The following is a 24,502-nucleotide window of genomic DNA, read 5'->3' as shown; positions in this document are numbered from 1 at the left end:
GTGTTCCATCGGCGTTCTTGCGGAGTATGGTGCATGTGTTTAGGGGGCATGTAGGTGGTATTCTGTTTTTATATCCGAATCTAAAACGTGTATGATTTTAATTTTGTCTGTAACATATAAACAGTTTTCTGAACTTGAATTTTAATTATAAATTGTTTTATGATTTTACACGTTTTAAAAGAAATTTTAAATTTTTTTTCGGGATTTTTAATATGGGTCGCTCTAGTGGCCCTAATGTGACACCTCGGATTAGATCAGGTCACATGCATCGGTCTGTGGGTGTTACAAGACCGATCCCTTTGCTATGTGCTCGATGAAAATGGTAAAATTGCATTCATTAAAGGTCTTAAGTGTCCCTAAGTCTTAGTTTGACCCTAGGATGTTTATATGAGTTCAAATGGTCCAGAAATTGAAATTCTAATTAATATTATACCTTAACTTGGAATTTGATGAGTCTTGTTTTGTCACCCTTAAATATACTTAATTTCATGATAAAGGTGTCAATTGTATGTTTGTTATGCTTATGTGACTTTTGAATTGTTTATGTTTTAGTCATTAGAAAAGCATGTTCAATTAGGTCCTTGTTTGGTGTCATATTAATATGGAATCTTGCAAGTCACTAATAAATTATTAATAAGGAATATCGGTAAACTTAAATTAGTACTTCTAGGTGATTCTTTAGGATGATGTGAAATTATGGATTTACCCATGCTTGGTTAATAACGTGTATCTTGCAATGCATTGATTGTTTAAGTGATGTTAAATTGTTGATGTTTATCCACTATCATGTGTTGCATGATGTACGTTTTAGATTTGAATGCTTCCATATAGTATGCATGTTAAGGTTTCTATTTTGTCCGGCAAGTTCAGATTTCAATGTACATTCAGATACCTGGGTGGTTCTTCATGATCGGGTATGAGGTGTTATAGAGTATGTCCCGATAGAAAGCTTCACAAAGCTTACTATTCATACAACCATTTCTCCTAGGCTATGTCATATTCTTGGTCCTTGAAACAATTCGGTTCTTTGTGTTTTTTTTCCGGTTCTTTGTTTTTTTTTTTTTGAGTCTGGGATTAGAGGTGTACAAAAAATCTGAATATTCGATTTTGCGCAAAAAATATCCGAAACCAGATTTGGGAAAAACCGATTTTTTAAAACCGGATCGGATATTTTAAAACCGGATAGTATAACCAGTTTTGAAAAAAATTGGACAACCGGATTTTTTAACGGACTAAAAACCGGTTTGAAAAAAATCGGATAAAAAACTGGTTTTTTATTCAGAAAAAAATTCGGTCTGAGATTTAAAAAATTGGATGACCGGATTTTTTACCGGATTTAAAATCGGTTTTTTTAAAAAATCGGTTTTTTTAAACCGAAACTGGTTACACCGGTTACATCATCCGGCCCTCCGAACCGGTTATAATCTGAACCGGTTTTTTTATAAACCGATTTTTTAACTTGGTGAAAAAATCAGATCGGATTTAAATCCGGCTATGTGCATCTCTATCTGGGATCATCCCGAGTCACCTTAGGTATAAGATAAAGGCTGTGACGTTACTGCTCGGGTTTCAAGTGGTTGTCATTTTTCCCCCGGGGGGGGGGGGGAGCGAGGGTTTTGTTGTGTATAGAGTTGAAATCTACTCGGATTACAACAATTCAAGGGAAAAGTGCCGTAGAAAGCATGTTGGAGGAATGTATTGTTGGTTCAACTGTGCCACCATGGTTGGTGTTGCTATCGAAATATGAGTGCTCATGTCACTGAATGGATCAGCCGACGTGTGAACGTGGACGTGGCCGTCAGAAACATAGATTCAAAGTTTTATCTTCAAGACCAATGGCATGAGATTGGTTGTGATGTGAAAACAAGCAGCGTTTCCCTCCATGAAAATGGTGAGAGCCTACTCTAATATATTGGCAAGGTCCATAACAAAAGAAAACTCTCCCTACTTGTTCATGTATCCAACAACTTAACGTGATTTTCATCCATTTCTCTTCTTGTCAAGGGTTTCTCCATTCAAAGAAAATGAGCAAAACTTGTCAACCTGAGAACACTATCTGAGCCAAACTAATACTTTCTCCATCAGACGATACAGTGATATGAGCTACTTGAAAACTAAGCACTCACAAGAACACAGCAAATTCTAAACAACACATCATTTAATGATGGCGGGTCTGTTGGCTTGCACCTTAGATCGGGTCTTGTGAACTTTCTTTGGTGCTTCAGTTGTTAAAGCATACATCTTCACAGCAAACAATTCCTCAGGCAATCCTTTCTGGTCCTGTTTTCAGGAATAATAAACTAAATATAAATAATACGAAGATAAACTATGGTACCAGGGCAAAGAAATTGCATTCAAGGTGTTTTAGAAAGATCAGCTTTTGAAACTACATCCTGGTTTACTCTATCAAGCCTCATAAAGCAACAAATGTTGATTTTATAGGAAAGGGATTATTCTATTTAAAAAACAGTATAATTTATCAACTGTTATTAAGGACCCGGTGTGTAAAAGAAGGAACCTTCATTTTATACAAGTGCAATCCACACTGACGGAATAGGTCCTTGAAGTATAAATCAGATCTTGTGATGCTTCGGTCTTCTTTATCCAAAACAAATCCTGCAAATGATTAAAAATAGCTCAGTGAAACTCGTTTTGCCACTGGAAGAATTCCAGAACTCTTCAAAGGCCAGTGAAGAGGTTTCAACCTGCAACCTCATTTCAAAGTGAAATTGTAGATCCCAAAAGTTAGCTCCAGTTACACAAATACGAGTGGGGGGAAATAGGATCTTTTCAGATTTTTTTTCTTTTCTTTTTTTGTAAGCAATAAGATTTTTTTATTCGAGGGAAGACACGTGAATGCAAAACCAAACAGTAGTTACCAGGAAACCAATCTAATGAAATTTACCAAAACATAAGAAAGTTAGAGGAATGCAAAAAATACAAATAGTAAACCATTTCTCAAGAAAGAGGAAGGAAGAGGGGCAATCAAGCATAATAGGAAAAACAATTCAGAGATACAATACCATTTCTCGCAATGTTCTCTTTCAAGATAAAGAAACCACCACGTTTAAGGCCGACCTGGAATCAACATAAATCACCGTATTAAATTAAATTATAAAAACAGAATCTTTCAATATAAACAAGAGTAATTAAAAAATTTCAAGGTATTAATTAAGCATTGGGATAATCTGACAATTAATCATTCGAAAATCAAAGAGGATTGATTCACCTTTGCTCTCTTAAAAAATGAGATGAAGTCGTCATCTGTGAGATGACCAATGCACCACTGGACCCAAATAACATTGTACCTTCCAGCATCAGGAGTGAACTCCTAAAATAATTAAAATATAAAATAAATTGAGTATCAAATTTCTTCTTTATATGAAAAAATTACCAGCTAGAAGCATAAGACAGGCAAAGCATCAACTTGCATTGACGATGAACATTATCACTGTAAATATTTGAGGGCTCATTCACAACTCAATCCAGTGCAACCCACCCAGAACCCGACCTCCCTACACCCTGAACCCCACCCCCACCACCACCAAAAAAGAGAGTAGAGTTTTTGCAACACATTTTACTTGAATCCGTAGGTAGTCTAATCATTTAGGTTTCATATTGAGTGCTACAGCACATGATTGAAGCCTTTCCCAGATTCAGGTGTCAGACAAAACCATATTTGAAATGTTGATATTGAATTTTATACTTTTTTTCTGGCATAGTATCCAAACATCATTCCTGGTTGAGGTGTATGCTACATGGCTGAAATCCATAATTTTGGATTAAGTTAAAAGTTGGAAATACATAGCTTACATGGACTTAAACATAGTTATGAATACTTCAACACATCAACAAGCAAGTAGCTATAGTATCAATAAAATCTTGAAATACATTACTTGAAGTGGGATGCAGTAGAAATTAGTAGCCTTGTGCATATCAGAGGCAACAAAATGTTCCTGAGACAAACTTTCACGGGCGGCATCTAAGAAATGTGATGCTGGCTCAAGAAGATCAACCTGGAATGTGGTACAACGTAAAGGAGTCGGAAAGCGTAGCTATCATTTCATGCCAAGAAAGAAAAAGAGAGGGAAAAAGACCCGGTTATCATGTTAAATATAGAAATCTAAAATCTTAGAAACAGCCAAAAGCAACATAATGTAATAGTTTAGGTCAAACATCAATTTGATCCTTTACTAGCTCAATTTGACGGTTTTAATCCCTCTACCCCAAATTTAAAGAACTCAATTCTCACATTTTTACTAAAAGTTTGTTTAAGGACAACTGAAATGGTATTAGTTATTATCAATGAAAAATATAATGGAAATAGTTAAAAATGGATGTGTGGCCTTTTTATTGGTGTGACAATTGAAATTTTTTGGCTAAATGCCACATATTACCAAAGAAAAACGTCATTGTTTAAAAAAAGAGTAAAAAGTGCTTTCTAGAATTGGAAAACAGATTAAATTAATATTCAATTTATAATAAAATGTTTTTTTAGGATCCATATGTGCTAATGAGCGAGAGAAACACTGCAAAGTGAACAGTATCAGGAATTCAATTTTAGTTTTAATGAAGAATTTGTGTTGTTTTACTTTAATTAAGTCGGTAACTGTGTTTTCATTTTATAAAGTTGGCATGTGATCAGTATGTATTTTTTTAATGAGTTCTGATGGCTAAGCTTAGCTGGTGTAACACAGTTAGTAACTGACTTCTAAACACATTGCCGACTTGTATCATACTTGGATATCACTTGACTGTGGTTTTAGAACCCCAAACCATTTTTTTTCCAACTTCAACTTTAGCCATTATTCTGGTTTTCTTTAATAGAAAAATGGTTATCAATTCAAATTAGCCTTTCTAGTCCACTAAAAATCGTATAGTCGTTTTCCATTCAAATACAGCAGAACTATTTATATTACTATGAATCAAACATATATTAACTGTAAAGATGGTAAATGTAGGGAATGTTGAAAATAGACCATAAGAAAGAGGAAAAAGAACTTACCTCATTAAAATATCTTATGAGAAGAGTTTTGGTTATTCTCCCTATGCCAGAACCACAATCTGCAGTATTTTAATTACCATTGAACCTAAGAGCTTGAATGTCAAATAATTTGTGATTGTCAACTACAATTAAAAAACATCAAGAATAAATGATATATCTAAGAGGTCAGTACCCAACAATATTTTAATTATGCTTTAGAGCCATTATCAGGTATTGGCACTGCTTGCATGGAGCCATCGACTTTAAAAGTAAAAGTTAGTAAAACAGGATCTTTGGAAACAGTAATGTTTAATTTAGCATTCTAAGCCCTAAGGTTTTCCATATCGAGCACTAAGATCACTCAAAAAGTTTGCATTAGTTCACATAACATAAGCCACACTAAGATAAAATTTCAAGGAACAAACAGCTTATTATTTTTTTTTCTTTTAATTTTAGAAAGGGGAGCTTCAACCCGGCTCTTCATGTAGTGGATACATGCAGGTATTTGAGCCAAGTGCTTAAGTGCATCTATTATCACACAATTTATAATCTTGTGATTATCTCCATATAAAAGGCAAACAACTATAGATTGCTTAGTTACCTGAACATCTTCATAGTAAAGTAAATCCCCTACTACTTTATGAAATAATTTCTCCAAAACATTCCCTTTGCATGATTTTAGTCAATTGCTTTGGTATAGACCAACAACTCAGAAGTATACATACCATCTCCATCTTTTAGGCAAGTAAATCCATAAGTTCAATGCCGAAGAATCAATCTCCTTGAGATAGTAGAATGTTTCAAGACCATAACAAACTTCATTTTCCTTTTAAAAGTAGAAGTTCCAAATAAAATGAAAATTTACAAGGCACGACATGTTTCTTGATCTAAGCTAAGGCTATTTTAGGTGATCAGATCAGATCTTCCCAATTAAAAATTTGGTGATTATGTGAATAACCATGCCATTTTCCTGTGATTGATACAATTTTCTTCTATTCTTCTTTTTAGGAGAGATATATGGGGCATAAGTTTCATGGTTGTCTTCTCAAGTTATCTTGTTATCCAGTTTCAACCATAAAAGGCAGATATTGAACTCAACATTCCACCCAATATGCACCATCCCCGTCCATGTTTTCCTATCAATTCAAAGTACAAGGTTTTCCACCTATGGCTACGGCAACTTTGCACTTGGGCAATTAATGGAACCTCTACTTTCACTGAATAAATATACGTATAATCTATATAAGCCAAACTACCTCAACAGAACAAAACTGGGTATCTGAATTCATAAAAATGTAAAACACACCAAGGTAAAAAGAGAAAAGAAGTACCAATAGCAACAAGATGCTGATTTCTTCCAGCATCACCGAACCTTTCATGCAAAAGGATATTGAGAAAAGTCTCACTGCCCTTAATATCAGCATCATTTACTTGCCCAAATCCACCCAATACCCCATCTACGGAAGCCTCCACACCCTTGTCTCACAATACGAAATAAACAAAGTATTTCATCAGTTGGGTTCCCACATAAACGAAAGACCCAAAGTTAAAATTGGACTTACTTCCCAGTAAGCAACGCCTTCACGGTACCACTGAGTCTTCTTAGGATCATCTACATCATCCCCAACTTGCTCTCTCCACATTTCTTGTGAGCTCTTGAATTCTCTGCCGTCGGAGTCGGTGCCGGCTGCCTCCATTGCGCTTGGACTGGCCATGGTGCTGGTCTTTACACGGTTGCCTTGATATGGTGGCCACAACGCTATTATGGGATACTGTTGAGGAACAGCTTTGGGTATGTGCCGGATCCACACCGGTGTGCTTTGCTTTATATCGTTTTATTTTAACATTCTCTGATAATGAACACAGCAGGAAGTTAAATCAATTCTTAGGCGTGTTTTAGTGAGCTAACCTAGGTGTTTTCAATTTTCAAATTTCAAATTTCTTATTTCCACTAGCCCAGCGTCTCTCCTCCGATATCCACCAGTCGTCTGCCACCCGTTGCCGTCGTCAGCCGTCCTCCGCCACACTCCGACCTCCGTTTTGACGCCGTTTTTTACTGGGTAATTTGTCGGCTCAAGGTGTTTCATATTCTGGGCTTATTTTTTCGAGTAAGACTCTTATTTGACGTTGATCTACAAGCCGCTCACAGTCGTTTTCGCCTCCATCCGTTGCACGTTCACTGGTCAGAGCCTTTTTGCGATCAATACCCATTTACTTAGTGTCGAGATTAGTTGCATCTCTACATTATTTTGCACTGAGCAGTTTCGGCAAGATAAGGCGCTCGCTACTTCTATCTTTTTGCTTGACTCTTTTGGTGGATTTCTTCTGTCACTGCTGTTGAAACTTTGAGCTCTTGTTCTGGAACTTTATTTCCATGGGTGATACGTAGTCTCAGTTTACTTCTTTTAGCCGGATGTATTAAAAGACAGAAGCTCATGCTTCTATCTTGTTTACAGATCTTTTCTCCGTTTTCACTGGTTTTCGTAGCCATCCGTCGCTTCTCCTTCGCAGGGCGTACGTCCAGATTAGTTCGTCAAATATCTGGGTTTTTCATTTCAACAGTCTTTATCACATGCCGGGTGTTGGGGTCCTCCTTTCTCTCCAGCAGAGTCCTTCGATCCAAGTTCCTCCAACCACTGCAGCAGCGCATTCTCTGTCATCTAACCCTTCTCATCATGATGAGATTCGTACTATCTTCATTATGGGTCTGCCTAAAGATATCAAAGAGAGAGAGCTGCAGAATTTTCTGAGATAGCTTCCGGGTTTTAAAGATTCGCATTTGAGCTTCAAGGGAGATAAGCCCAAGGGCTTCGCTCTCTTCTCAACTGTAAATTTTGCAGTCGCTGCTAAGGATGTACTTCAGAAAATGGTTTTTGACGTTAAGTTGAGGTCCCTTTTACACATTGAGATGGCAATGAAGAATCTTGCTATTGAAATAGAGTAGTTACAAATTTTGTTGCATTTGACAAGGATGGAGGTTTTCCTGTCCCTCTAGTTCTGCCATTGCCAATTCCAGCTTCTGTAGCATCTCCTAGTGTTCAGGTGCCTGTTAAAGCGGTGTGTTGTGATGGTAAATCTGTTGTTAATGGTGTACAAGAAGGATCCAGGGAGTCAATCACAATGGGGGGCAGTGTTGACAAGTCTGGATGTTTCACGTTATTTGTTGAACATTTACCAGAGAAGATTCATTGAAAGAGGTTTGGATTTTTATTTTGCTCTCATGGTCGGGTACTTGATGCTTTTATTCCTAATAAAAGGAATTTAAAAGGAGATCGTTTTGGTTTTATTCGCTTCGCATCATTCGAAGAAGCAAGGAGAACGATCTCAAAAATGAATGGATCTAGTATCGACGGTAGCAAAATTGGTGTTTCTTTCGCTAAATTCAAACCTCAAAATTCCTATTGGAGAAAGTCTTCGACAAATGTTCTTCACAAGTCCGGGATGGAAGATGATTCCATGAAGAATCATTATAAAGTTGAAGGTGTTATAGATGAAGAAAAACTGCAGGTGTTGAGCAATTGTCTAGTGGGGTGATATAAGGATTTTGTCAAAATTGGTCATCTCGCTAGACAAATGCAAGCGAATGACCTCACTGGCTTTACCTTAATGAGAGCTGCTGGAAATGCAATTTTAATGATTTTCGAAGATAATGCTTCATTGAGAAGTGTGAAAAACGACAAATCAAAGTTCTAGCAGAGTGGTTCTCCATTGTCGAAGTTTGGTCAGAGAGTTTGGTAATGGAGTGTCGTCGAGTATAGTTAGTTTGCGAGAGTGTTCCTTTTCACGCATGGAATTGGGATACTTTCAAGAACATTACGGATAAGTGGGGTCTTTTACTAGCTATCGACGAAAGTTGTCAGTCTCCATCATCCTTTGATCGGGCAAAAATTCAAGTCCTCACAAAGGCTGATGCGAGAATTGATGTGATGGTTGAATTGAAGGTTGGTGACAACTTCTTCAAGGTCATGGTGCATGAGATAGAGCCTTCATTCAAACCGAATTCTTGGGCTCCTAAAGAAGACGAGTCTCTTTAGATCTTGTCTCTTCATTCGTGGTTTTGTTTTAGTCTATATGATTGTAGGTGTTGCTTTTATTTGTTTTATATTTTGTGGCGTTGTTTTAGTCCTACTGTTGGTGGTGTAATTAGAAGTATGGTGATTTGATTGTGGCTTTAGATGAGGGTATTTGAGGTTTAGGTGTTTGTTGTAATGGGGTATATCACCATGAGAGGATATTCTGTGGTGTCTTTTGTATCGAGTATTATTATTAATAAAATATGAGGTACTATTTTCTTCCTTCTAATGTTCGTTAACATACTTTTAGTAGGAGAACGAATATGAAGGGAGTTTTTAATGAGACCTCCAACTTTTATAAAAAAATATCGTTTTATTTTAGATAAGTGGAGCTTTTCCGATTAAAATCAGTCTGAGAATATAATAATTCTGGAAAAATGAAGTGGGCCATACTTTTAAATTGGACTTGATCACGTAAGGCCTGGTGGAATTGAAAATACACATCCCTTATCCAAGAATTTATATTCCCCTAACATCTCTTACGTTATCTTTTTTTTGAGTCGCGCTTAAAATTTATAGGATAAACTATACCATATACCATCTCATTATACCCTCTTTCCATTTTAACCATAATATTTTAATTTTTTCAATAAGGTCACTCAACTATTTAAATGCATTCAATCAGGTTACTTGTCGTTAACATTTAACGTAAGTGTTGATTTGGTAGTTAACAAAATTAGTATAATTACACATTTGGCCACTGTTACTTATATATTATATCAATTTGGTCTTAATTTTAATAAATTAATCTTCGAATCAGATCGTGCCACGTGTTATTAGTGCCAAATATCATGACAGATGTCATCCTCTTGTGGAAAGAATATCAAAACTGCTTAAATAAGGAAGAAGAGAATCAAACCTAGGTCTTGGGTTTGAAATAAATGTCTACCAACCACTAAACAAGCAAATTACTTGGTTTGAGATAGACTAGATATAATATATATTTTATATATTAGTATAAACTTAAATTCCTATATTTTAACTTAAATATTTTATTTTTAAATATTTTATTCTTATTTATAACTTAAAATGAATATTTTGATTTTGATTTTAAAATGTATATTTTATTTTTTGTTTTAATTTAAAGATATATTTTATTTTTATCTTAATTTTAAAATATTATAAGAATAAAATATAAATATTTAAGGTAAAAATAAATTATTTTTTTATGTTAATAAAATTTTAAAATATATTTTTAAGTTAAAATAAGAATAAAATATATTTTTTAGTTAATATAAGAATAAAATATATATATATATATTAGTTAATATAAGAATAAAATATATATTTTTAATGTTAAGATATATAAAATAATAAAAATTTTAGACTATATATATATAGCATATGTAGTGCATTTTTAACTAAAAGGTTTGTTTTGTTTAGAGGTTAGATTGCCAATTAAACTCCCAATGGTCCCAGGTTTGAATCCTTACTTTCCCTATTTCATCTCATTTTTTGTCACCCTCTGGTTGGTGCAAAATAAAATTATTAAATTAAAATAAATTAAATCCTCCAATCGAATGGTGACACATGGTATAACCAAATTTGAAGATTAAATTTATTTTAATTTATTAAAATTAGGATTAAATTGATAGAATATATAAGTAATAGTGACCAAATGTGTAATTATAGCAATTTATTAACTGCCACATCAGCACTTCCATAAAATGTTAACGGCGAGTGGCCTGATTGAAAACATTTAAATAGTTGAGTGACTTAATTGACAAAAAATCAAAATGTTCATAATGAAAAGAGACTATAGTTAGGTAATCTCTGGTATAGTTTACACAAATTTATATGCATGAATTAAGTAGTTTATGTGGTGAAAAAATTATTGTTATTCATTGAAGATTCGGGTTTATAGGTGGCAATTGGGTAGGGAAAAATCGAAAACCGTGGAGATCAGAACCAACAGGGATGGGAAATAACTAAATCTTCACTCAAGGAAATGGAGTTGGGGGAAGTTTTATCCCCGAAGCTCAAATGAGATGGTGACAGGGATTGCTATATCCAAACTATGAGGATAACTGAACCTTAGTCATGTGAATAATCGTGACGATCCTCGTAAAATATCCGTAGGGATCCCTGATATTTTACAAAATTTTAAAAATATATTTATAATAATTTACCTATATACCCTTAATATATATTTCAATAAAAAATTATATATGATAAGATTGTGAGATTACGTGTTGTCACTGTTACATCTCAAAAGAACTAAAATTGAAGTTTAGATTTTTTTTCTCATTTAACATACATTGATTTGTTGAGATTGAAAATGGTTAAGATTGTACATATACATTGAGTTTTAGATTAATATTGACTTTTAAAATTTTTATATTATAGATAGAGATCAATTTGAGATAATCTGATATATTTTACAAGTTTTAGGTGTTGCATTGATTTAAAAAAATTTGTTTGTTTTTTGGGATGAAGATTAACCGTAACCCGCAGGGATCCGTAAGGGATAGGTATGGAGATAAAAAAAATCTCCGAAACATATAATGAGATTCCCCAAAAACGTACCCGCAAGTGTTGGGGACAGATTGTGTAATGCAAAATCATCCCTGCCCCGCCTCGTTACCACCCCTATTCGGGTTTGAATACCATAAATGCCAAAAGTATAATCCTTCAATATTAAAAGATCGAGAGTTATCTTTGAACATATATTACCTTAAATTTATCTATATCAATAAAAAATATTAAAACACGTTATTTATTACCATTTGTCGGCCTCTAACAAGGGTGTTAGCAATTAATATTATAACAATAATTAAATTATATATCTAGATGTTTTAATACTACAGAATAAAATAAAATTTTAAAAAACGAATGCGATTAGATTATAGGCTTGCTTACATGTCAAGATAAGCATCAGAGGTGAGTAATACTTGACCTCATTGGAAAAATCAATTTTTTCGATTCGATCTGATTTAAAAAATTCGAATTGAATTGACTTTGGCTTGTAATTTCACAAACTCGAGTCGACTTGAAAAAAAAAATCAAGTTCAAATCGAGTTATAAAATACAACTCAAATAATTAAAAAAATTTAATGAGTAGATTGATTTTCAAGTTTGAATCGAAGTTTGAGTTGAGTCTCTTGACTTTGTATAATATTTGTAAATCAATTATGAAAAAAAATACGCACAAAATATATATGTAATGTATTTGATTATAAAATATAATTTGAATTAGAATCAAATAATGACATAATATTGTAAGTATTTATAATTAAATTTAAATAGAAACTCGAAAATTTGATTCGACTCGAAAAAAATTCAAATTAACTCTGAGTTATAAAATAAGTTTTATCAACTCGAATAACTCAAAATTTTTTTACTTAACTCGACTTGATCGAATGTTGAGCCTAATAAGGACGATGGTGAGCAAGGCTAGGAACACAATAAAATATTAACCTGCGTGTTGAATAGTCATCGCAAGAAAATCGGTTCACTTCGATTTTAGTCCCTTGGTTATTGGGATTTATTATTTAGTTTAACTATTTTAATTTGTTAAACATTGATTTACTTTTGTAATATTATATTAATAGGTTCAAGTTGATAAACATCATCTGTTGCTATAGTTGAAGTGATGTCATGAGATTTTGATTATTGATATTGTTAGAGTTTGTGAATCGAATTTTATTTTAATTTGGTCAAACAAGTATGTGGTACAACTCCCCCCACAATATAGAAAACGAAGATTTATGGTGATGTGAAGATCTTCCCCATGGACACTGTTGAATATCCAGATCATGCAAGAGTATATTAACTTTTTAACTCGTCAAATAATTAATCATATAAACAGATAATAAGAATTGTGGTTATTGCAGACACATATTTAGAATCCGTACCAAGTGTTATAGCCATGAATCCTTTATAGATTGAACATTATAATGGATTTTTCTCTTTTCTTTGTTCCTTAGCCACCAACAGCTAGGGTTTTTATAATTTGTTTTGGATCAATGGGCCACCAACAGAATCTCAGTCAATCATCGGCGAATTTCTAAAAAAATCACCCTATTAATCTTTATTTCCCTGTCATACACCCTTCCAGGTTTATTTTTCGATCTAACACCTTTTACAAAAAGATTGATGTGACGGCACGTGAGTTAAGACGCGACCCATGTACCGTGCCTTATGCTGACATGGTGTCACGCTGGGTAAGGCGCGGTGCATGGGCCGCACATTTGCTTTAAATCCGACCCCACCCGACCGTTCACACCCCCATCTCACCCCTATAAATATATTTATTCTCAATCATTTTCATCACACCAAATCCTCTCAAATCATCTCAAATACTTTGAAATTCTCTCACAACTCTTTAAAGTATATTTTATTATATTTAATATTTTGTTAGTATTTTATTTGATTATTTAAATTATTTAATGTTTTATTTAATTAATTTTTTTACAGTTATAAAATGGAAGGCGATATGCTTCGGTTGGATGGAAATTATATATCTAGACATTTTATTGATACGGTAACATTTTTACATTTTAATTTAAATTATTAGTAATAATTTATTTATTTAATTTTTGATTATTAGTTTATAAATTAATTTTTGTAATTATTAATATTTTTAGGAGAGCGACCGTATATTAGATCCTTTTATCCGGAACCTTAATTTAGCAATACCAACCCGTGTCTGGCTGTATTTAGTCGATGATGGATTCGGTCACATAGCTAGATATGAAGGCCATTGTATGATAGAACCAAACATTATTTCTTCATTAGTGGACCGGTGGAGACCGGAGACTCACACATTCCATCTTCTGTGCGAAGAGTGCACGATTACGTTTGAGGATATTTCCATATACTTGGGGCTTTTGGTGGATGGAGATGTGCTTTCAGGGTTGGCGCACAGTAACTGGAATACTTTGTGCCAGGAATATCTAGGAGGTGTCCCACGAAATTTTAACGGTGGTCGGATACCGTTAAATTTGTTAGATGCAAATTTTCAGAATTTGAGTGAGGACGCCTCAGAGGATCAAGTTAAAAAGTATGCACGGACATGCATACTGTAGCTGATAGGAGGGTTGCTAATGCCGGACAAATCGCGTAATTAAGTTCACTGTATGTGGTTGCGGCATCTTGGCGATTTTCATCTGGCTGGATCACTGAGTTAGGACTCGGCAGTTTTGACATTCCTGTATAGGGAGATGTGTCGAGCTACTGACTACAGAAAAAATGCTATCGGCGGATGTCTCCTTCTGCTGCAGTCTTGGGCATGGTATCGCTTGCCCTTTTTATGTTCTGTTGTGAAGAACTCAATCGTATTCTTGCTACTATTGAGGTAATTACAAAACTGATTTCATATATTAATCATTTTATCCAGTGTATAATAAAATTATTTCCTTGAATAGATGGTTGACAAGAAAAATCATCGGGATCTACCTGATTAATTATAAATAATCAGGCTACTAATAGGTTAGAAGGATGGTACAGAGGTATGTTTTTAATGTTTGAAAATATATTTTGTATTATAGTTATATAATTAGATTATTATTTTGATAAGAATTATATATATTTGTTTTAGTTTGAATGGCTCCTTATTGTAATGATGATATGAGGATGTGCATCCCACCTGAGTTAAAGGGCCTGTTAGATGTTTGGATGGCGGTGGTCCCTCTGATCTGTTATACTATTATCGAGTGGCACCCCAATGATTGCGTGCTCCGATAATTTGGTTTTGTACAACCAATTCCGGAAGCACCTAGAAATATGGACCAGTTGCATAACACAGATCGACGCGGTAAGATGGATATAGATTGGTTGGTGAAGCATTATGAGTGGGTCATGATATGTGAGATCGACATCGGCGCATTCCCTATAGATAACTCTATTTGACAGTTGCATAGGGTTATTATGAGTGGTTCAACAGTAACGGGAAATTATTTCTACTTTCTGAGGATACACAAGGACAGAGCATTCATCGACGTCGACAGAGACGTGCACCGTCACAACCCTATCGTCTCCCGACTCGTGGACGGAGAGCAAATGCTTCCGATTCATCGTTAACTGTACCACTGGATCCTTCACAGAAACCACCATCTGCAACGACGTACACCCCATAACCATATCAGATGCCTCCACCGTATTTCCCTTACCAGATGTTGCCACATCTACCGTCACAAAGTTATATGACCCCTCTTGGAGGATATTATGGTTTTATGTTCGTAGATCTAACTTGGGGTTCATATACTGGTTATTTGGCGGGTATAGCCTCATTATCGATGGCCGCCGCACAGGCACCTCCTGTAGAGTTTTCTCACTCATCGATGATTATTTTCCTGAGTTTTCCCAATTTTTTATGAGCGGTGGGATAGTCAGTCATAGACCTTTAAGGTCCTTATTCTATGGAGGTGCTACATCGTCATCAGTTCCTCATCAACAAAATGTATATGCTCCTGACGACGACGACAACAACAACAACGATGATGATGATGACAGTGAGGAGTTAGAACCAGTTATACGAAGAAATCCTCCTCGAGACAGACATCCACCGCTCATCATTCTTCTTGAACATTCCATGGTAGTTCACACCAATGTGTCGGATACAATACCTATGTTGGACAAAGGGTGGTTGCCACATTGGACCCAAAGACTCCATTACTGCTTTGATCCCAGATCCGCGATCTAAAATGACACAGATTTTTTCCCTCGTGATAACATGTGAACATAAGTTTCGGAGGAGAAAAGACCAAGAATCTATATCTTCTCCTTCAACAAGGGCAAAAGCAATTGGAAGAATGTTGCGACTACCATCTTGGACAACTGCTAATAGTAAAACTTGTTGGGAGCTTGCTTTTACTATGTGCATGATGGCTTGGCAGATCACTTTAGAGTCCAAGTTGGGATGATCTTGGTTGATCCCTCCAACACAACATGTGTGAGGACCGTTGTATACCGTTAGTTCTCATATATTATTTTTCCTCTTCCTCTTCGATACGCGAACCATCCAATTAAATCCGTTTTCACGTCAGACATAGTGACATACATACTTTTCTGTCGTAGAGCGGTCGACTCTAGACTGAACAGAATTACGGATATTGTAATTTTTTATAGCCATCATCGATTCTTCTTTGCTTGAAAACTCCATGCCTAAAGATAAATCACCATTATTTATTGATGAGTAAAATCTATAGTCACCGAGATTAGGCATATCCGCAAATTTTGGCCCGTACATTGCACCATAGTCAACTTCATACATGTGTGCTGGAGGTTTAGTTTCTGCCACATTTTTGGGAACTTCATCTACATCATCATCGGAGTTGAACTGAGGTGATTTTAGGTGAATGAATAGTCCAGTCTCAGCACTATCCGCACCTGGCTCACGAAGCGGTTCTTCTAGTGGAGATGATGGTTCCTCCATGCTATCCACATTTAGGTCGAAGAACCTACTACTTGCATGCCTTCCCCTTGAACTAAAAGACATATTAACATTGAGATCGACAAATCTCGTAGTAGAATGCCTCCCCCTAGAGCTTGAAGCCATCGTGTCAAATAAAAACTGCACAGATTGTTGCGTCGATGACATCTCCATATTAAGGTCAAAAAAATTGGCAGATGAATGCCTTCCCCTTGAACTAGACACGATGCTGCCATACGGATTATTCGTTGATCTACCTTGGTACAAATCGTAAGGAGTTGCTGATGAATGTCTCCCCATTGAAGTTAATGGGATGGCACCATGATGCAAATTTCCCATTATGGAATTAAAATCATTACACACTACTATAGTCGGGCTGTCAACTTGTTCAGCCAACCCATAGTGGGATCTTAATGATAGACCCCGAACAATACACACTTCAACAAACTTTGCATACATCTCCGTATCGGCATCTGAATAATGATTTTGAGATTCAACCTTCATTTCAACATCATCATTGTTTGATAGTTCAAACGCTGTATAAGTTAACGGAAATAATGATGTTGGAAATCTGTACTGAAGCGACGAACATTATTCTAGTACTTCCAACATGAACCTTCATTGAAATCTTCGTTATCAGCTCCTCAATAGTTATGTTTCTCTTGAAAGATATTTTAACATAATGATTTAATACTAAAACAACGTCGGTTTCATCTTCCTGAATTTATCCATCATAATAAACAATAGCTGAAATTCGCGTCATTCTTAGAGTTTGAAAGTGAGACAATCTTATATCTGCAAAAAAAAACCTGAAACAACCCTAATTAAATAAATAATATATGAATTAAAATATAACACAATAAAATTTTACACATAAACGTAAATAATTTAAATAACATAATTTTATATTATTACCGTATCGGCAAAAATATTTCAACGTATGCTCCCTCTTTCCAATTTTACAACCACAAAAATTAATTGAAAACAATTAGTACAATATTTTTTTAAATAATCATATATAATTATAAAAAATATTATAAAAAAATTATCTTACAACGAAAGATCGAACGAGCTTCTGAATCAAAGATAAGAGGATTGTCGGGTGATATTTACGGGTTGAGAGGATTATTGTTTGATGTTTTCGATTGAGAGGTTGTTTTATGAAAGTTTACGGGGGAGAGCGTGATACATGCATCACAAGGCTCACATCAAAGGAAGAAGTAATAACTCTTCCAAATGATCCACTCGTCCAAGCATTGGAAAAGAAGATCAGAACAAAAGCAGACTTACGACGACTTTTTGAATGGGATCCTGATCTTATTTAGTCAAGATGTCTTCTGAAGATACAACCTTCTGTCTCTTATCTTTCCAACGGTTCTTGAATCGCATCAATCCGATATCAGGAACTTAAGATATGGCTATTTTACTGAAGGCGGTGCATGCAGAAAATCTTATACGGGATTAATACTAGATTTTGTAAATATTACGAATTTTCAATATTTTTATTGATTATTTGTAATATAACTTAATATAGGATGATGCATTATCTTTTAGGATTAGATTTATTATTTTATTAGGAATTAAGGTTGGGTTAAAAATATTATCTTTAGTTATTATTATTTTATTAGGAATTAGAGTTAATATATATTTAGTTTATTATTATTTTATTCATTAGTTATTTATGACCTTTAGAACTCAACCCCTATATAAAGGAGGCTTCATTAAACTTTGTAATTCAAGATTTCTTTGATTAATAATACAACGAGAGTTCATTTTTGCAAGTGCTGATTGCCTTGTGCCTTCGAAGCTTCTTCTCCTTGAGTTCTTTCAAGTTCTTGTGAGGGAGATTAATCTTCACACTCCAATTTACCTTTTCATCGTGACTAGGAGGGTTGGTTAGAGCCATATTATCGTGTTTGCCTTTTCATTGCGACTAGGAGGGTTCAATAGGACATTATCCATCGATTTTCCACATATCCATCCACGTCATCAATAATCTTTATCGTTCACCTTCATAAGGGAGATCTTTTGATTTCTTGGTTATCTTATTTTATTTGCAATTCATTTATCTTTTCTTTATCTTATTTTAATCTTATTTTTATCTTGTTTCCAGCACCAAAAAGAAACCCTATCTATTGCCGCCACCTTCCCGATTCATCCCTTATTGTTCTTCATCGAGTCTAAATCTTTTCTAGGTTTGATTCTTCAATAAGAGCAACGTTCATTAACCCGCCACCGCTTCCCTATCAGAGCGTTTATTTATAGCCAAGAGGAAACGCTTTAAAGCCGAGAAGTGCATAAACAATTATACAAGGCGCGACCCATGCACCGCGCCACTCTAACGCGTGCCAGAATTGCAGGAAGGCGCGGCTCATGCACCGCGCCTTACCCTACGTGACAGAAGGCGGGACCCATGCACCACGCTTTACCCTACGTGACAGAAGGCGTGACCCATGCACCACGCTTTACCCAGCGTGTCGCCATGTCAGCATAAGACGCGGTGCAAGGGTCGCGCCTTACCTCACGTGGCGCCACATCAACGTAAGACGCGATGCATGTACCGCATTTTTCTACAAAGAGTATTAGATAGGAAAATAAATCTGAAAGGGTATTTGACAGAAAAATAAAATATAGTAGGGTGATTTTTTTTGGGAAATTCGCCTCAATCGTCAATCTATATGGAACTTCAGCTTTGTTTATTACAACAAGTACTTTTTAACTATTCTCTTCTTCCTTTTTCCATTTCCTTCGAGAAATGCGGTAGCTTGCCTCGTCTTTTCTTTACTTTTGCCATCAGTCTTTTGGGTAAACCCCAAACCCATACCCGACGGTAATATCCCTTTTTACCTTTCTTATACTTTCTTCATTCTTTTTATATTATTAACACTAATTAAAATATATACTCGTTATGTAAATGTAATTATTAAAATTTAAAATCTTTTTTTTAAATAAAATCCAATATATTTATTACATATAATAATAAAGTGGCTACACTAGGTCCAGACCCATTTATGAGATTTTGATGGTCTTTGAGAAAACAAAAAAAAAAAAGGCTCTTAATCAGAGATTTAAATTACATTTTATATTTGTGTCTTCGATTGTAGTTTATCGCTATTGCGGACATAAGGGATGATATTACGGCCACTGAAGTATTGTAGTTGTGAATTTTTAATAACATATACTATTATATACATAATAATTGTAGATTCAGACGATGTCATTACCATTGCATAACATTTATTGTTTTGGTTACAAAATATTATTTAAGTAATTTTTCCTACTAACAAGTGTTGAAAAAAAAAACTTGGGTGGCTCCATATAACAAGTATTGAAATGAATAGGTCCCTAAAAACAAATATTAAAAAAAAGTAAATGTTAAGAGTATGTTCATAATAACAAATATTAAATAAATGGATATTTAATAAAAAAATATTAAAAAAATTAGATTCATAACAATAACTAAATATTAGAAAAAAATTGAATTTTAAAAGTATACCCCTAATAACAAATATTAAAAAATTAGAACCTAATAGTAAATATTAAAAATTGAGCATTTAATAACAAATGTTAGAAAAAAAATATTGGCAAAAGATTGAATATATAAATTATAAAAGTAGGCCCTAATAATAAATATTTAAAAAAATTATCCATAATAAAAAATATTAGAGACATTGAACCTTTATAAAGGCATTGTAAAAGTAGGTCCGTAATTGGACATTATAACTAATATAAAATCATTTTGTATCGAGGTAATACACTATAAAATATTATGGGCTCCAGCATGTGTCCCTCCTGTCTAGGCCTAAATACGATCCTAAGTTCTAACTAGGTTTAGTTGTGTTGAGTAATGTTAATAATGAAATACATTTAGATTTATTGTATGAGTTATTATATTGGTATTTTGAAATTTTTTAATGATTTACTTTTTATTTCATTAAGATAAAAATAATTTGACTAGAAGAATAATTATTCAAATTAAATAAAAAAATAGACTAATGTGATAAAAAGGCATTAAACTATAAATTCCCCACCTCAGACCTCTTTACTTTATTATTTTCTTACAGTTATATTAATTATAAGTGTGATTTTGCAGTTTAAAACTGATTTTCTTTTTCTTCTTTCAACACTCTTCAACTTGTTCTTGTTTGCGTGCTGAGAAAAACAGTTTTGTATGAAAAGTCAGCGTCTCTCTCGCTAGCTCTTCTTCCAAAAAAACCTATTTGCTTTTGTTTCCTGTAATAACCAAAACTCATCTCCGTTATGACATCAAAAACCGAAATTATTGACAGAAATCTGAATGATTTCAACTTATGTTAGTTAATCGGTGCAAATTACTGATTAGAGTACAGAGGGGAGCTGGAGAGAAGTAAAATGGTGGAATCGGTTGTTTCTTACATGTAATCTTCTATGTTGGTGTTACCATGAGCAGTGTTTTTAGTCTACAAATGTAGAATTATCAAGGTGATTTAAACGACTAGTTCAATCCTCTGCTGCTCAACGAACAAATATGGTTCCATGGCAGCAATTCACCTGCTGTCCTCTGAGTTTTTCATCATCGGCGGCAGCCATGGAATATCATAGAGTAAACGATTTCGGTGACCCTTTCTCCACCATGAGAGATCCACTTCTTCTTCACGAGCTTAACGATTCGAGTTCGAGCTACTTTAGCAGCCCTAATTCCACCAACAATCATCATATGAATAATATCGAAGACACTTCAAGCTTTTCTGCAAGTGGTCTTGATAAAACCATGAGTTCTTGTAACATTTTTTTCTCGGGTTCATATCTCTCATGGTCATAGCTCTAGTCCACGACCTGTGCCGTCGCTGTAGCCGAGTTATCCACCAGTGATAGGTGTTGTCAGTGTTTCCCCCAGGGGACATAAGGATCCTGTTGTGCTCCCAAGCGACATGTTTAATGTAAACACCTCAATCCCGGTGCAGATCTCACACTACAACAAAACTGTTCTATATTGACCTTTTTAGCGGCGTTTTGAGAGTAAATGCCACTAACTTTAAACATATAGCGACGTTTACACTCCAAACGCCACAAAATGGTAAATTTAGCGGCATTTTTATACAAAACGCCGCGACAGAGTAATACTTTAGCTGTATTTGTATAAAAACACCGTAATAGGATTTATCTATAGTGGTGTTTTTTCAACAAACGCCACAATAGAGTAGCAGTTTAGCGGCATTTTTATACAAATGCCGCAATAGGTTCATCGATAGTGGCATTTCTAAACAAACGCCATGACAGAGTAGTACTTTAGCGGTGTTTTTATAGAAACGCCGCAATAGTATTCATCTATAGTGCCGCTTTTTCAACAAATGCCATAACATAGTAGTACTTTAGCGGCGTTTTTACACAAATGCCGCAATAGGCACTACAGCAAAATAGGTATATAAACGCATTGTTAGCGGCGTTTTTATAGCAAACGCCGCTAACTTTACACATACAGCAGCGTTTATAGCCAAAACGCCACAAAATAGTATTATTTAAAACATTTTTAGACAAACACCGCTATAAACTCATACTTTAGTGGCGTTTTTACGATTAAAACACCGCAATATATTAAACATATCATAGCGTCCGCAATTGTTGTCGTCCCATACCCTTTAATGGCATTTATAAAAAAAACGCCGCATTAATCTCATCAATTAAATGTTTTTTGTGGCATTTGAATTTATAAACGCTGCTAAGGTGATATCTTTAATCCTGCGAAACCATTTCCCCCTTTCCATCTGTGTCTTTACCTATTTTTCAATTATCCCAGACAAATCACTCCACAAAACAACTACTGCCCGTTGTCGTTCAAAGCCGTCGTCACCTCCACTGTCACGTCGTTGAACACTGTCGCGAGACTACCGCCGTCAAGGTTGAACACCATTCTCTCTTCAACTCACATCGTGAGTCTCTTCTTTTCCTTACACCACCGACCCCTAAAATCAGTTTTCATTTTTGCATGATTTTTCCTTCTTCCTGACCGACACCAACATCAATTTCCTTCCATCGACGACAGTAACAAATGTAAGAACATCTTCCGTTTTTCAAATTTCTTGCATCATTGAATCTGTTATTTAAAATCAAATTTCTTGCGTAATTTATTTTGGTTCTTGTTAAATATTATAAGAATTTAAAGATTAAACGCATTCTTGCTTTGGGTATCTTGTGCTGCTTAAGGGTGAAAATGAAATATATTTGAAATTTTTGGAAGTAATTTTGCTAATGAATTGATTGCAGATAATGCTCCAGTGAGAAGAAGCTTTATTGTTGCATCTGTTTTCTTCACCGTATTTTTTGGGATCCAAGGCCGTTCGTTTAAGCTCGGATTGTCGTATCAGGTGAACCCCTCACCTTGTTAAGTATTTTTGCTTTATCTGGATTGAGTTTTCTGTTTCTAGGATTTGTTCCTTTTCTTAATTTAAACATATTCTTTATGAATTATGATCCTCATATTTTTCATTCTTTAACTTCACTTCCAATGTTACTTCATTTTCTTAGATATTTTCCCTTTTTATGTTTATTGTGTGAACTTCTATGGTTTTCCCGTGATGCATTTTTTATTTACCATTTTAATTTCAGTACAAGCTGTTGTTTTTCTGTTTTTTAAAATTTACGAGGATTAACCTTTGCTTTTTTTTACTAAAAATTATGTTCAAAATATGTCCTGTGTTTTTATGGAAAGAATGAGAAATGTTTATTCTTTTGGTTTTGTAGTGGATCTTTTATTGAACGCATAATTGTTTTGGATGTCAATGCATCAAGTAGATCATTACTTTCTTTTACCTTTTTTTTCTCACCAACTGCTGACCTAGAAGACTTCATTTTGAGCAAACATTGTGATTGGAAGTTTCATATGAAAGTGATTTCTGAGTTTTCTGTTTTTTACATCATTAGATCTTTCATAGGTTTTAATTAGTTTCTATTAATCTTACTCTGAGTACATCAGTTGTTTAGATGATTAATGAAACTCATCTTATAAGAAAAACTAATGTCTGAATGATTAAATTGTTGTTTGATGAATTGATTTTCTTTAGGCTAATGATGATTTTTAAATATCAAATTGTTGTTTTGGGTTTTTTTTTGTTCCTACAAGTAAATTTGAACTTGTTCTAGGATTTAATTTGGGATTACTTGGGTATTTTGCTTCTAACCGATGAATGATTATTTGTTGCCGCTCATACCTAAATACCGACGCAGAACAGCTACTGTTTGTTGCCGCTCGAAGCCGTCGATCCCTAGCAGCAGACACAACATCACAACAAAATTCCAAAATCCAAGTATGTTTGATTCAGATTTTGTTGTGTTCTTTTTTTAGATCAAGAGTAGTTCCTTGTGATTTTACATTTGGTTGGATTATATGTTTTACCCAAGATTCACGACAAGGAAAGGATAAAGGATATGCCTGTCTGACTGCACCACACTGGCTTTTTTGGTATTGATCAGGCGTGGTCATGGGGGATAATTTTGATATTTGCATCTCCAAATATACATTGCTATGACTCAAAGATTTCAGTCCTTAATCACATTGTCTGAATATGGAAATTGCGTGGTTTTAGTAACCTCCTAATGTGCTGTCAAACTTCACTTAGATTTTTTAGCATTGAGCTCAGAAATATTATGAGAAAAATCAGACGGAACATTAGTAGGTTTGAAAGGATATTGAACTCATAATTTTTTGCATTTTCCCCTCTATATAGAGATTATTTGTGGATTAATGGACAAAAGTGCATGCTATATGGATCTAGTGAAAATTTGATACACTGAAATCTTTAAGTTGTGGGGTGCTTAGATTTATAAGGGATTGAGTCTGTTTAACATTTGCATTAGTCTGCTTAATACAATTTTCCACTTTGAAGAGTATCGGTACCCAATGTATGGTACTGATACTTCCCTAGTTGTGGTATCGATACCGAGCTTGGGTATCGATACCCTTTCTCGATTCTGGAATTCTTATTTCAAAATGGTATCACTCATTTACCTTTGAAGTATCGGTACTGGATGAAGCAATACTGATACTACTAGCCCAGAAATCACTCCTTAAACTCGCAAATTTACCAATACCAACCT

At 34.6% G+C, this 24,502-nt stretch overlaps 1 protein-coding gene across 1 annotated transcript; it reads right to left on the bottom strand.

Annotated features, from left to right (window-relative positions):
• Window positions 1-2,062: 2,062 nt before the first annotated feature.
• On the bottom strand, window positions 2,063-6,816 carry LOC120156067 (alpha N-terminal protein methyltransferase 1-like). The gene is made up of 8 exons (XM_039167479.1): window positions 6,547-6,816; window positions 6,316-6,460; window positions 5,006-5,064; window positions 3,897-4,016; window positions 3,230-3,331; window positions 3,024-3,078; window positions 2,519-2,616; window positions 2,063-2,280 (listed from the first exon to the last, which is right to left on the bottom strand). Exons 1-8 carry the CDS (start codon window positions 6,697-6,699, stop codon window positions 2,155-2,157), a joined length of 858 nt encoding a protein of 285 aa, XP_039023410.1. The 5' UTR covers window positions 6,700-6,816; the 3' UTR covers window positions 2,063-2,154.
• Window positions 6,817-24,502: the final 17,686 nt, after the last annotated feature.

The sequence above is a fragment of the Hibiscus syriacus genome, unplaced genomic scaffold (genome assembly GCF_006381635.1).
Source record: "Hibiscus syriacus cultivar Baekdansim isolate YM2019G1 unplaced genomic scaffold, ASM638163v2 tig00111213_pilon, whole genome shotgun sequence".
In the NCBI taxonomy this organism is placed as follows: Eukaryota; Viridiplantae; Streptophyta; class Magnoliopsida; order Malvales; family Malvaceae; genus Hibiscus; species Hibiscus syriacus.
This window is presented reverse-complemented; position numbering and strand designations above follow the sequence as displayed.